Source organism: Gadus morhua, chromosome 12, assembly GCF_902167405.1.
Source record: "Gadus morhua chromosome 12, gadMor3.0, whole genome shotgun sequence".
Classification (NCBI taxonomy): domain Eukaryota; kingdom Metazoa; phylum Chordata; class Actinopteri; order Gadiformes; family Gadidae; genus Gadus; species Gadus morhua.
Window position 1 is genome coordinate 18070539 of NC_044059.1, and position 14844 is coordinate 18085382.

The window sequence follows — 14844 nt, forward strand, 5'->3', positions numbered from 1 at the left end:
CAAAGGAAGTTACTGAACCCATCGCACGGCTATAAAACCAAGCTTTAAATATCCACAGTAAAATTCCAAAATGGACACACCACTGCACTGTACTCACTCACTCACCTCTTTTGTCCTTTCAAAATTGTATTTACATTTATGCCGTCAGATTTTATTTTCAACTCCAACACAGTACCTCAGAAACACTCATCTCTCTCTTACTAACGCATAACATACCCTAAGGTGCATGTCACTAGAACAATTTCCATGGCGCTCCACCCAATGCCTGTATACAATAATGGCTATGGGCAGAGGTCTTCCATGCATACTTTCACCAAATTCTGGAACAGCATCCCTCAAAACATTAGAGCATTACAATCCATCACACAGTTCAAAAAGGAATGCAAACTGTTACTCCTCAATACCAACACTTGCAAACACTGACTGTTTATAGACCACTTTGTGTGTTCAGTCTGTTGTTTATGTGATTGTCCTACTGATGTCTGTGCTATGTTCCTGCTATGTGCTGCACAGTGCTGTATGTAAATGTACCGTGTGATGTGCCTTGTTCCTGTTATATGTTAAACGTGCTGCAGAACAGGAACCTGCTGGAAATCAGCTTTATACTGACTCAGGCCTGTTTTAAATTGTAACTTTGTTACCTTTAATACTTTCCTGTATAATAAAAAAAAAGATAACAATTAACCCAACATTGATCCAAACAGTGTTTCATTGGATATTAAAATCCCCTATGTAATCACTGTTATCCCCCATCTCTCTGTCTCTCTCCCTGCTCCTAGGGCTGCTACTTTTGTGTGAAACAGTACGCCTTGGAGTGTACAAGGATCCCCATGGGCCAGACAGTCAACTCTCAGGTATGCACTGAGGATGTGAAATGCTGAAATATGGAAAATTGTCCTAATGGTATTAGCCAAGAGTGGTGAGCAGGATCCAAATTAATCAATACATTTCAGAATAAGAGCATAGCAGAGCTAAGGTGCTACACTGGCAGTGTCCCTTTGTGTAGCAGAGGGGAAGTTTTAGTTTTACATTTTTAGCCTTACCAAGATTTTGTTTAATTTGTGTCTTTACTAGAAAAGTGGGTTTGGGAAGTTCACCCACTGAAAAATTGGTACACATAACGGGTCAGACAAAGCGGCAATGTCCCTGTTACAGAACTCTTGAGAAAGGACTTAAATTAAATGTGGTTTTATAAACTATTCAATAGCCAATGCTGTTGTATATTTAAGCAATAGATCACGCCAGGCTGTGGTATGTGCTCATTATACCACTGTTAAGGGGCGTTGTCCGGCCCCGACGCGCAGCGGAGGGCCGGCGACCCCCTTCACAGTGGTATAATGAGCACATGCCACTGACTGAAGTGATCTATTGCTTTTATACAACGGTTACTGTTATGGCGAAACGAAAGTCATAGACACACTACATTTAAAAAGAAACCAAGAAAGTCAAAATAGCCGTTTTATTAAAGAATACAAAAAAGTAGTCCCTCCTGGCTGCCGCTATGCATCGACGGTCGCTATGCAACACACTTTAGCGTCCCTCCGAGAGAAGGCTCCGATAGAGCGGTTCGCCGGCAATTTATCCTATGGAGCAGTTCACTCGCCGTGTGCCTAAGCTTTCGTTAGTCTCTCCATCGCCTTGCTCACTCCCGGAGTAACAACATTTACACGCTCTCCATCATCCAACATATGTTTTACTTTGTAACTGTTTCTACTTCCAGGCGCGGAGTGATATGCAAACTTTCACAAAATGATCGGGCGTCATAGCAGTTATGTATACGCTCATTATACAACAGTTGGGAACCAATCAGATCGCTGGATTTAGGTCCCCCGTTGTATAATTGCATGTATAATGTATCGCTACAGGCAGTTTCTTTTCCAGATTATTCTTTAAAGTACCGCCAATGAGTTGACTTGCATCTGAAACCCTGCCCAACCAAACAGACATGGAAGGGTTCATTAATGGTTTGCAAACCAAAATCAAATGATGGCTTGGTACAAATATTCTAGTCAAGTGATAAGTAATAGCAGGTGGGTACTGGGTAACAGGAGAGTTGATAGGGGTCCACTTGGCAATTATAACACAATATCATTGTGGCTCAATGATGGTTTTCTTTTTTTTTTTGTAGAGTCTAAACTACAGATATGGGATGAAATTACAAAAAGGGGATGGGTTTTCCCTTAACAATAAACATGATCTATGATTAGGATGTATATTATATATAATATTCTCTTTTAACGATAATCCCATCAAAAGTGGGTTGTGCACCGGGGGGGGGGGGGGGGGGGGGTGACCTAGGGCTGGGCGATATTGCAAAAAATATTATCACGATTATTTTTTTCGATATCGATATTAATCACGATATATAATATTTAAAATAATAATAATAATAATATATATATTTTATTTTTTTTCTCTTATTTTCATTGTTAGCAGCAGAATCACAGATTAAAGCAATAATGTTTAAGGGTTCGACATGGCATTTAGTCTCATATCCTTTTCATTATCTTGACTTTTATTAAACTGCTGGCACATTTAGTGCCAGTGACTATGTGCAGCCTATAGAGCTCGTAAGTCTGCTCCTTCCGGTAGACCCACATGGGACCTCTGAGATCATAAAATATGAATAGGCTGTAGAAAAAACACAATGAGAAAGGCTACACGTCTCGTATGTGACGTCACATTGTCTGCGACTGGCCAACAATTTCCCTATCGGCATAACTGAAAATCTACACATGCCCCGACTTATAATGGTTTTCACCTCTTTCGATGCTGTTGGAAAAAAGCGGTGAAGTGGAGCAGAGAGAACGACATGTCTGTACCAGAGTGGTGGTGACGTATATCATTCGTGTCGAGAGCAGCGAGGGGCTGTAGTTCACAAAGCGGCCACACACAAAACCTAACATTATCAACCATCTTCGCAATTTTTTTCTGTTTTCTTTGCATGAAAAATTATTATTTAAATCCACAAACAACATATGTCTAATTCAGGGCATATAAAGACTGGGACCAGAAAATAATTACTTTCTCACCATTGAAACCCAATGGTGAGAAAGTAATTATTTTCCTAGCCAAGAGGTCCAATGGAGGTCTCCCGGAAGTGGGTGGACTTACGAGCTCTATGGTCAACCGAACATTGCAAATTTCAGTACCACTGTGGTTCTCATAGTGCAGTACTTCAAGGGATTGCAGGGGGATCAAGAAACATTTTAAAGTAACATTGTGGTTTTAATATCGGTTAGGAACAGTTGTGGAATAATTCAAATTCTTAAGAAAATGATTGAGTAACCCCTTTAACATAAGTACATCCGAACAGTTATACGTTCTGTAAATCATGCCAATATGAGCACATCATAATAACTTTAAAGGGGTACTTGGCTGAAAAAATATCTTAGTGAAAATTGTTTGAGAACAACAAGTATTTGATGCTAAAGTGTTAAGCATTGAAGATTCTCTAATAGAGCCGAGAGCTTGAATATGTGTGCTTGAGTGTGTTTGTGTATAAGTGTTTTAAACTCATGTCCAACTATATTCATGTACATGTAATCTTGTTTGAGTTGGAACAAACCTTTTCCAATGTCGGACTAGGTCAAGGAGAGTCCGCCCTGAAAAAACCTGGCTTAAAGGATTGCTGTCATCTTCTAATCATTTTTCAAACATTTTCACTTCCTTCAGAAACTTTCGGAAGATTTTAACTCATTTGTATCACATCTCATCAGCCTTTTACGTCCAAAGCTGTTTTTGCCTTATACTTATCTGTGCCTGTCCCTGGCTTCCAGTCTGTACTGTGTTCCAGTCTGTCAGTCCCTGTATATCTTTCATTATGTCTTACAGTTCCCGTCCTTGCCTGTCTGGCTATTTTTACGAAAGCCTGTCTGTCGGCCTGCCAGATTTGTTGGCCTATCTGTCGGCCTGTCTGTCGGCCTGTCTGTCGGCCTGTCTGTCGGCCTGTCTGTCGGCCTGTCTGTCGGCCTGTCTGTCGGTCTGTCTGTCTGTCTGTCTGTCTGTCTGTCTGTCTGTCTGTCTGTCTGTCTGTCTGTCTGTCTGTCTGTCTGTCTGTCTGTCTGTCAGGTCCTACACATGTGTTTTCTCCATCAGGGCACCTTCCTCACCAAACCCCGTTGCAAGCCGTTTCCAGAAGCCATACCAGTGTCTGACTCCGCGGTATGTCCCAGCCTTTTTTAGATGGGCGCTAAATCTCTCATCCTAATAATCAGCCTCCGACTCATCTCCATCGTCCTGCTTGCAGCAAATCTATCCCTGGGCTGTTCCTCTCATTCCTTTCTGTTCCTCGAATCGGGATGGTGCTTACATTTATATCTATTAACTTTCACTAATTCCACAGAAACACTTGTCCTCTGCCTGACAAATCTGCTCTCAGGAAATGATTTAGATGGATTTTTTTACATTTGTTTTTACATGGTTTCAGTGGTTTGGGGGAATTTGATTGGTTGAAGGTGCAATGTGTACGATTTGTGTCCCCCCCTACTATCTTTGGTCCCTCCTCCTGCCTTCCCCTTCCTTCCCTCGCTCCAAACACATCGCCTCACTGACTATGGAGTAATGCTTACCGTTTACAGTTGAACTGTGCAATGCCATTGTCAAGTTGTTCTCCTTCAAGTCTGAACCAACATTATATTTTTCATGGACTATTGAAATTAGATTACTGTACTATTGACCTTAAAGGTTAAATACACGCCTCTTTAGGCACAGAGTTGGATTTCAACGCAGGTGGGATGGCGCTGCCACACAGACATCTTTATCATAAGGTCAAAAGCAAATTTCTTCACATTCTGTAGATAAAAGTAGTTAATACTGGTATGTTTTAAACAAATAATCGTACACGTTGCACCTCAAAGAATGACCGCTCTGCTCTCTCAACGGGTTTGGAGCTGAAAATCGTTTTTTGTTTTTATCCCATTTCAGCTCCTGTCATGCTTATTCCTTTACTTTGGATGCTCTTTATTCCAATTCGCCCCAAATTGATTGCTGCTCTGGTCCTGTGTTTGTTTGTATTTGGCTAATCACACCCCTACTTCCCTCTTCCACTGGCCCTTCTGTGCTTTGAAACAGCAGGGAGAGAAATGTTTTGGTTTTGAGTTCAACCTCAGATTGACTGTTTCTTATATGTTCATGGCCTGATCAAAGGCCATACAGTGATTGATTTTGGTGAATTACGCTGTTGAAATGTTGTCGTGCTCGATCCTTGCTTCATTTTTATGGCAGACTTGCAATTTGCTGAAATTTTATTTTGTACTTATAATTTAAAAGTCTGTTTTTGCCAAGACTAAATTCGTGTCAAAGTCCTGTTCATGTTATGTTTCCCACAAGATGGAAACAGAATTGTTTTTTTTATAAATTTGACAGAGGAAATGTTTAGAAGAAACCGAAATGAAATGCATAGAAATGTATTTGATTCCTTTATTTTATTCATTCCGCACTTACACTGCTGCTAATTCAGAGAATTTCTTCCGATGTGGGATTTATTAAATAGAATATGAACTTTATAAAGTAAAAAAAAACGGTACATTTCATGTTCTTACCTGGTATTATCCCATTGTACCAGTATGATTAAACATGAATTAACCATTTATAAATGGAAACCAAAAGTAGGCATTTCCTGCTAGCATTGTGATAATGTGTATAACAAAACAAATAGAATTCGGTAGACTGGGAAGTTGGACCTTTCAAATTCCAATTGGATGTGGGTGTTTGTGTTTTTGTTGTTGTGTGGCTACTCATCCCCCTCTAGCTCTCCATGCTCTTCACCGAGGAGTGTGACAAGGTGCGGGACCTCATGCACGTGCACTCCTTTAGCTACGACTACCACCTGCGTGTGGTCCACCAGCACCTGGTGGGCTGCCACATGATGCTCCGCCAGGGCTACCAGCTCACCCATTTCCTGGAGGACTTCATTTCCCATCATCCTGATATTCCCAAATTTGGTCGCAATCATGTGTTTCAAGGTGAGAGACATATTATGATTTTTGTTCTGTATCGACACAATTGGAGAAAGTCAAGAGCAATACCAGGCCAACATATATTTTTTTAACACCCTTTGATAAAGTCTTGGTTCCAGTTATCCAGGATATCATAACGAGATTAGGGTGAATGAAATCCCTAATATCAATCTGCCTTTAACAAAGCCTTATCTCATTGTCGTCTGGATCTCATTCATGTCCTGTCTCTCTCTGGCCATCACATGGATGATGTGATATTCATTACGGAGGGCAAACCTGAACCCGATCTGTACGGTCTCACGAGGCTGCCCACATTCAAGAATTATCCTTCACATTGCAACCTTGTCATCCTTCTTCTAACTGTCACGTTTTGAATGTTTCCCGGGACACGACCAGGGAGCTTCTCGGTCTCCACGGGGATGATCACGGCCCACCAGCTGTACAACTACATCACGGACCACGCCAACACCTACAGCATGAAGCCTGTCCGCATGTCCAAGACCGCCTGCACCGCTGACGGCAAGAAGGGGGGGCCGAGCGCCGAGCAGCACGAATATGCCCTGGTGGCTCTGTGGAACAGGTTGTTACGGCGGTACCGTGTTCATGTCTCGTTGGGTGGCGAGAAATACGCCTTGCATTGTTTTTGTTTAATTTTATGTTTTGTGGATTGACATTTTGGTTTGTAACATTTCTAGTGATCTTTTGATATCCCTTTTGATTTGTACTTGCAACTACATAGCAATAACTTTGCATGAATAATTTTTTTCACACTTCGTCCTCATTGTTTTTCCAGCTCTGGTTCATATAAGGACCCTGAAGGACTCCAACACTATGATGACTTTGACGTGTCTCTGCTCGTGTGCCACAATGCCGCCCCCTTCGAGGAACAGCTGGAAGGAGACCGACACGTGCTCAAGTAAGAGCTCTTGGGAGATGGGGGGGGGGGGGCACACACGCACACACACACAGGCACAGGGCAGATCCCTCTGTGTCTTAATGTGAAAACAGGTTAATTTGACTTTATATGTGTGCACACCACCCTTTGTCCCAGGCTCCGGTTCTACGTGATCATGACGAGCCAGAGGGAACTGTTCCCTCGTCTCACCGCCGACATGCGGCGCTTCAAGAAGCTCCCCCCTCTGCTCCACCGCGACCCCGCTGACCCCTCCGCCAGCAGCAACAGCAGGTCAATGGAGCCGGCCGAGCTCGGAGGAGGAGGAGGAGGAGGAGGAGGAGGAGGAGCGAAAGATACGGACCCTTGGGAGGAGCACAGAGCCGCGACCGCCGCCTCCCCCGAGGCCAGCGAATCCACGGCCCCGGTGGGGATTCTAGCATCCCTCATCGGTGACGCCCGCGGCCTCCTGTACCCGTTCGCTCCGTTTCCCCTGCTCAACAGCGAGGTGCTGGCGGCGGAGCACCACATCCAGGCCAGCGTGGAGCAGGCCATGGGCCACTGCCGCCGGGACACCCTGTGGAGGAGGCTGTTCCACGGCGAGCAGCTGGACCTGGTCCTGGACAAGCTGAAGCTCACCAAGCTGTCCTTCTGCGAGCTGGAGGAGCTGCTGGAGATGGTGGTCAGCCGCTCCATTGGGGAAATCGATCCCCAGCTGGTAAAAGCTCTACTCTCTCTTTCTCTGTGTGTAGCACGAGGACCCACCTCCAAGTCATGTCCGTGTTCCCTACTTGACCTTCGGTGTGTCTTGGGGATTTGACGAGCCTCAGTGTTGCTTGTAGAAGTATGAGCTCAAACTAAACGTCCCAGATAACGCTGATCCCAGGCGCTCTCGTCTCAAGACGGATCAGCTGGAATGGGGTCTCGGCGTCCCAGTGAGGATTAGATGTGTTGGGAACGTAAATCCCCTCCGGGACAAGAGGGGATTTGGGGATGTTTTAGTTCCCACTCCCTCTTGGGGCGTAGCCTGATAAAGATGCCCATCTATCACAGTCTACAACTGAACACATTATTTGGGCTTCTCTTAAGAGGTGCCACACCTGTGAAAATAACACATCAATTATCTCTTTTACACAAATTTTATTACAGCATTACTCTTGTCAAGCGAGCTTGCCCATCTTTGCCAAATGCTACTTTATATATATAATATTATATATATAACTATTCTCATATACTCAACGATACAATAGTTCATGGCAAAAAGAAAAGTGAATGGCTGTGAAATCCTGTGCAGTTTCTTACATGCGGTTCTGTTTCTGCAGGACTGCTTCCTCACCATGAGTCCTGGCTGGTACCAGAGTCTCATTAAAGTGCTGCTTTCCCGCTTCCCTCAGAGCTGCCGACATTTTGATGAAAATGGCATCCAGTATCTGGTAAGACATGGAGGAAGTGGATGAAAGCCTGTAAAGGACGTGGGATATTCCTCACATGAACTCTGTACACGCAGTCTTTGCTCATGTTGATTGTGAGAACAGTCTTGAGAATGAGAATATATTTTGGTTCGTGCTCTCGGATATCATTCCCGTCTTTCAGGGGATGAAACCAAACAATAAGTATAATGATAATAATGTATATAACTTAATGTCACAAGGAAGGTTTTAGGAGGAGCAAAGAAAAACTGAATTGTTCACAAATTAATCTTTATTTTCTTTCAGGCAGTACTAAATCAGAAATTTATAGACTGCTTTGTCCTCGTTTTCCTTGACACACAAGCTGGAAAAACGGTGAGTAGTTTTTAAGTGTGTGTGTGTGTGTGTGCGTTCGTGTCTGTCTGTCTGTCTGTCTGTCTGTCTGTCTGTCTGTCTGTCTGTCTGTCTGTCTGTCTGTCTGTCTGTCTGTCTGTCTGTCTGTCTGTCTGTCTGTCTGTCTGTCTGTCTGTCTGTCTGTCTGTCTGTCTGTCTGTCTGTCTGTCTGTCTGTCTGTCTGTCTGTCTGTCTGTCTGTCTGTCTGTCTGTCTGTCTGTCTGTCTGTCTGTCTGTCTGTCTGTCTGTCTGTCTGTCTGTCTGTCTGTCTGTCCTGACTGACTGACTGACTGACTGACTGACTGTTCGTCTCTGTCTCCAGAGTCTTAAAGTGGTGTTCCGCGAGCCGCTGCCTTCCCAACCGCAGGGAAGTACCAGCCCTCCACCGCAACTGGTGTCCATGTACCACCACTTGGAATCGGTCATCAACACCGCCTGCTACACCCTCTGGACGGGTCTGCTGTAGACCCTTTGCTACATCACAGGACTTCTCTGGGATGTTTAGCATGCAGGCTCATGCTTTGCCTTCTACACAAAGTCAAATGCATTGGCACCTTTTGTGTGTGGAGACAGATTTCTAACGATATTTTCCTCTTAAAATAGAATCTCCGTTCTTTGGAGGGTCTTGAAACACACTGAACATGCAGGGGCGTTAATTTGAATAATTGCTTGCCAAACAGTTGGGGGAAAACCTTTGTTTGTTATGGGTTCATTACCTATTATGCTGTATATGAGCCCTTTTAAAATAGAACACAACTTGAGGCACAGGGATTTAATGCAGCACAAATGCTGTTGAGTTAACATGGTGAGATGTTTTGACACCAATACGGTTAATAATCCTGCAAAAAAGGGTCTACGAGGAATTCATTACCTACAGCAGTTTTGATTTGCTTTATTGCTTCACTCGCATAAGCAGTCTTTATTTATAGTTAATGTAATATAACCACTTTTTATAAATAATTAAAAGCATTGTAAATACCTTATTTTAATATACACTGAAATACCACTACCAGTTTTTCTGGTGAAGGACAGACAGGTGAACTGAATAGTGAACTTGTTGAGTGACAAATGATTCTGCTAAATCACTTCCCGAACCAGACTCAGCTTACCTTAAAGTGCCTTTCTGGATTTCTTGTTTTGTGTGTTTTGATAGTATTTGTTGCATCTGCCCCCAAATATTAAACACACTCATTTGGTCAAATAAATTTCAAAGGGCCTGTTATTTGGTTTAAACAAATTGACTGCTATTTTCAAAGAGCTACACAAACAACCATCACAATTGTTCTTTCATTATTCGTTTTGGCTTTAATTTCATTTTTTTTGGTTTATCCCATTATTTGGTTTACTTTGAATAACCACCGTCAAGACTGAAGTATGATGAAGCCAGATAGTCTTCAGGAACAGTTCAAACATAAAAATTAAGATATCAGTTCTAAAGTGGTTGCATTTTTTAAGGATGGAAATTTGAAGGGGGCTTCGTTGCTTATTACTAATAGTTATATTGTTTGAATATCAAACAAAGGAGTGGTGGTGGTGGTGTGGTCAAATATGAAATCTGATGAATTCAGAACGGTTACCCCCTAAGCATTTTCCATATCACACCGTAACTGCAGTTATTTTGAATGTATTGATGGATTTGTATGAATAAAACTCAATAAAATAGATTGTCCTCTACAGTGAAAGAAAAAGATTTCCTGAAACACTTTTATTATGAATACAAACTTTAAATGTAGAAGCAAGTTGATTTTACAAGACAAAGTGGGTAATAAAGTAAATTGTGTGTGTGTGTGTGTGTGTGTGTGTGTGTGTGTATATATATATATATATATATATATTTCATTCAATTGAGATGAGAACAAATTTCAATCAATTCAAAAAAAGCTGAGTGGCAAGAGCTGAAATATTCCATCAGAACAGCATGCAATTTTCTCCCGTCAATCGAGTCTTCAATCATCTTACTTTGGAAAAAAAGTATTGTGTGTGTGTATGTATATATATATATATGTGTATGTATGTATGTATGTATATATATATATATATATATATATATATATATATATATATATATATATATATTTCATTCAATTGAGATGAGAACAAATTTCAACCAATTCAAAAGTGGCAAGAGCTGAAATAATCCATCAGAACAGCATGCGATTTTCTCCCGTCAATCGAGTCTTCAATCATCTTACTTTGGAATTCACTTGCTTGCTGTCATATAATCTCTAAACCAACCAAGACTTTCACTTGTGGATCCTAAATTGAAAAAATATGAAACCAAATCATGTAATGCATACAATAACCAATAGGCCTACAATTTCTGAACGACATGGGAATCTTACCTAGTGGCTTGTATTCACAGCCAATGTATTCTGTGTATCCCATACTCTCCAGCAGGCTGAACAGATACTGGTATTTTAGTTCACCAGCGCTATCTGGTTCGTTGCGTCCTGGGACCTGAGCGATCTGAATGTGGCCTGTAAAATGAAGATTATCACCCTGGAGCATATTTTGGGCTGAAACTTTTGAACATGATCACACTATTGGCTTTGTGTCATTCCTTGACCAAAGGAACATATAACAGGATATATTATCACAGTAAGTATGACCAATTCCACGGTACTGAACAGAAATATGTGCTGTGTACTTACCAATTAAGGGAAAATATTTCTTCAAGTTTTGTGTGAGATTGCCATCCATTATTTGCCAATGAAATACATCCTACAGTGGAAAATGAAAATAAGTATTATGCAAGTAAACAAACATAAAAATATGTATATAAAATATAGTAGCGGTGAGTGTTATCTATATATAACACCATAGATAACACTCCCTGCTACTACATTTGATATATATTTGTATACATACATAGCTACATAAAGCATAGCTACATTAAACGTAGCTGTGAGTTTTGTCAGCAACCTACCATTTGCAGCTTGATGTTCGGCTTCCCAACCTTCTCTATCACTGCAGCTGCTATAGGGAAGGCAAATATTTTTTGATCACAAGATTATTAAATGTTATTTTAAAGATCCTCAGAGGTTGACAGTGAATATTTTTGTCAGTATGCTGTCAGAGATTCAAATTGATTTCAGAAAAGTCAGCCGACAAGTATTTGCAGATTAAGATTTTTCGAATCAAGTAGGGCCTATACTGATATGATTCAATAAATATAATAAATAATATAACACTACACGGATACACTTGCTGGAGATGGAATGTCATGTTTACCATGATGTGGAGAATCCAGGAAATATCTGGGATCTGTAATCCTTGTATTGATGGGTTCAATCAGACCAGTCACACCCTCCTTAAAGTGTAGAATCATAATTTATGAGGCTTTATGAAAAGGCACATTGGAGTTGTAGCTACAGTTATAGCTGTATCATTTTCAGACGACAGTGACTCAACCAGAATAAAAAGATTTAAAGCTAAAGATTCCCTGATGGTTTCAATTGTGGATGGGTGTGTTTTATTCCGCTCTTATATACAGTAGCTGCAGCAGGAGAATTAAACAGTGCATCTTGTTCCCAGCTATGTTTTTATCCTTTACCTTCATGAGGACATCTGCAGCATACTGGAGGTTTTGTACAAAGGTGGACTCCATCTCACTGGCAACTTCTGCTCTGTCAGACCCCACTGGTACCCGTCCTGCCATCAGATGGATCCTGGGGATAACACGATATACATTATATAGAAGCTGTTGGAGAATCCTGAGACTCACTCACTTACATTGATACAGCATGGTTTAACTTGAATTCAGATCAAAGGTCAAAGTCACACTGACTTTTAAAATTTTCTTCTGAATGAATTGGTTTGATATATTTATTTTACCATTCTATCAGAACATAGAGTAGGACTTAGTTCTCCACCTTTTGCAGTCCAATGCATTTGCATACTTCAGAGCAAGTTGTAAGCCCTGTCTGAACTCTGCCTCTCGTCCAGGCACTGCTGCAAGGCCAAGATCACCTGCCTTCATGTCTCCTGGAATGTATAGTCCAACTCAGGATTAGTCAGTAGACCACTATTGAACCATTCCCGTTAGATCACACACCTTCCATAACACATACCTTCCATAACACACTCACTCACTCACTCACTCACTCACTCACTCACTCACTCACTCACTCACTCACTCACTCACTCACTCAACACACACACACACACACACACACACACACACACACACACACACACACACACACGAGCATATAAAGGGTTAAGAAGTGAAGAAATAAGCAGTTTGAACTCTACCTGGGGGGGTGTTTATCAGTACCACTTTCACACCGTTGTCATTCCTGGCTCTTTGGATGTGCTCTATTTTGGTATCGTATGGCCACGCCGCCTCGACAGCCTTGAATCCATCAGATGCAGCAGCACATATTCTTTGAGTCAAATCGGGCAGTTCCGTATACAGCCAAGAAATGTTAGCACAGAATTTTAAACGCGACATGTTTGAATCGCAGGGTGCACTACCTGTAGAGGGAAACATACCAGCGTTCATTCACCTGGTGGATGGGCGGCGTTCCCATTCTTTCTTCTTCTCCGATTTGGTGTTGAATGCGTTCCAAAGTTCAGCGCGCTATACCGTCACCTATTGTACTGGAGGTTAGATTAGATCAAATTAAATTATCTAAATTTCCTGAAATCTTGTTCACCTTATTATGTGAGGTAATTATTGAAAACCTTGGTGTTTGAATTCATACACAATATATAGGCCAGGCCTGCACATAGTCGGATGGAGAGTGCCTTATCTCATCATGCCTGGTAGCAATTTGCTCAACATTTATTTCTGAATTGACAAATTAGTTTACGATTATATAGTGAGACCTTGTTGATATATTTATGTTGATGTATGATTGCATGTAACTGTAGTTACCTGTTCAGAACCAAAAGGAGGCGCTGTTGCGCCATGCCTGTGACTATATAGGAATGTTTACTCCAATTTCCCTCTCTGCACTTGGCGCTTGGAGAGCGGGTGTCCGTTCGAGGTTTACAATAAACTACGCCAAACTTAGCCATACGGCTAAAGAGAGAAGTTATCTGTCATGTATTAGAATTATTATTCCGCCGTGGGAGTGGGACTCTGCTAACAGACCTCATTCTCAAATGCGTTCATCACACTGTTCACCCATTTCCCAGCGTGATTTATCTTCCCCGGATAGTCAGCCCTAGCCTGGCACCGCCCACCTACCTTCTTCGGCTCAATTTTCATTTCGGGGCTGCTTAAAGGTTGGGTATGGAATTCGCTTTTTTGGCCATTTTTGCAGAATTACTTGAAATCCTTATCATAACCCACTTACAGCCACTGAGTTAGAAGTAGGCCTACTGACATGAAAATTAAACAAGTCAATCATCTGTGGAACGGGCAGGGCTCGAAAAACTCCAGCCAATGATTTCCAGAGCCACCGAGTTGCATTGGACAGTAAGGTTGAATCCCATTACTTGGCTCGCTTCAAAATCTCAGCCCTAACCCTCGCTGTTGCGCGTTCACGCGCCGTGGAGCCATGTCCCAATACCAGTTTAAAGGTAGCTTAAGGGGTAGGGGGAGGGCTAACATCCCCTCAAAATTGAGATTTTCATGGGTACCCTCAAAGCGCTTCAGTTGTGACTTGCTCCCACAATACCTTGCGAGAAAACGGAAAATCAAGAAATATCCTAGACAAGATGGAGGGCGAAAAGATGCGACAGGATTGGAAAAACCCAAATGTAAGGGTTTTCTCTGTAATTAACTAGTAATTATTTTATTAATTATACTCTGCAGCCCGGCCGCGGGCTTCGAAGCCCGGCCGTGGACTCTCGGAAGATCGCGAAAGTCCGTGGCCGACATTCGCGGAAGATCGCGAGGCCGACTTTCGCGGCCCGCCCGACCCCGGTTCTCGGCCGGCAGCCGGCCGTCGACCGGGCTCTGCAGCCCGGCCATCGACCGGGGGCTGCAGACCGGGCTGCATATCATGTCGTATGATATCCAGATCTTCCATGTTCTAGTGACTCCAGGCTAAAAATAAGCTTTATACTAATATATTATATTATATTAGTAATATTCTATAAGTAATATTTTATATACTAATATATTATATTAATCTATGTTGAATCGTTGTGTAACCTGTGTAACCTGTGCTCTCTCTCCACAGGCTGACCCGAGGCTGCCGTGTGACGCCGCAGACGCAACTTCCGGGTAGCCGGCTTG

General features: G+C 42.2%; 2 protein-coding genes across 5 annotated transcripts in view; one reads left to right on the plus strand and one right to left on the minus strand.

Moving 5' to 3' along the window:
- Positions 1-10328, plus strand: part of LOC115555031 (KICSTOR complex protein SZT2-like) — a 72528-nt gene extending 62200 nt beyond the window's left edge. Inside the window, 9 exon segments of the mRNA XM_030371711.1 lie at positions 780-854; positions 4099-4164; positions 5753-5966; positions 6357-6552; positions 6754-6876; positions 7012-7570; positions 8175-8285; positions 8568-8636; positions 8977-10328. Coding sequence (XP_030227571.1) covers positions 780-854; positions 4099-4164; positions 5753-5966; positions 6357-6552; positions 6754-6876; positions 7012-7570; positions 8175-8285; positions 8568-8636; positions 8977-9120 — 1557 coding nt within the window. The 3' untranslated portion in view covers positions 9121-10328.
- Positions 10329-10344: 16 nt separating this feature from the next.
- hyi (hydroxypyruvate isomerase) lies at positions 10345-13243 on the minus strand. 4 transcript variants are annotated; one of them, XM_030373529.1, is made up of 9 exons: positions 13149-13243; positions 12909-13008; positions 12527-12638; positions 12208-12322; positions 11886-11964; positions 11581-11630; positions 11306-11375; positions 10997-11131; positions 10345-10910 (listed from the first exon to the last, which is right to left on the minus strand). In XM_030373529.1, exons 3-9 carry the CDS (start codon positions 12631-12633, stop codon positions 10855-10857), a joined length of 612 nt encoding a protein of 203 aa, XP_030229389.1. In that variant the 5' UTR covers positions 12634-12638; positions 12909-13008; positions 13149-13243; the 3' UTR covers positions 10345-10854. The 4 variants fall into 4 exon arrangements, with proteins under 4 accessions (XP_030229389.1, XP_030229388.1, XP_030229387.1 ...); XM_030373528.1 differs by having other exon boundaries at positions 13163-13201; XM_030373527.1 differs by having other exon boundaries at positions 11581-11627; positions 12909-13182.
- Positions 13244-14844: the final 1601 nt, after the last annotated feature.

Excerpts from the sequence above, each read along its gene's own strand:
- hyi (XM_030373526.1), bottom strand. The coding sequence starts at position 13,158 with ATGAACGCTGGTATGTTTCCCTCTACAGGTAGTGCACCCTGCGATTCA. Across the intron at positions 11,631-11,885 it reads CCTGGATTCTCCACATCATG|CAGCTGCAGTGATAGAGAAG; the intron begins GTAAACATGACA and ends CCTTCCCTATAG. Across the intron at positions 11,376-11,580 it reads CGAACATCAAGCTGCAAATG|GATGTATTTCATTGGCAAAT; the intron begins GTAGGTTGCTGA and ends TTTCCACTGTAG.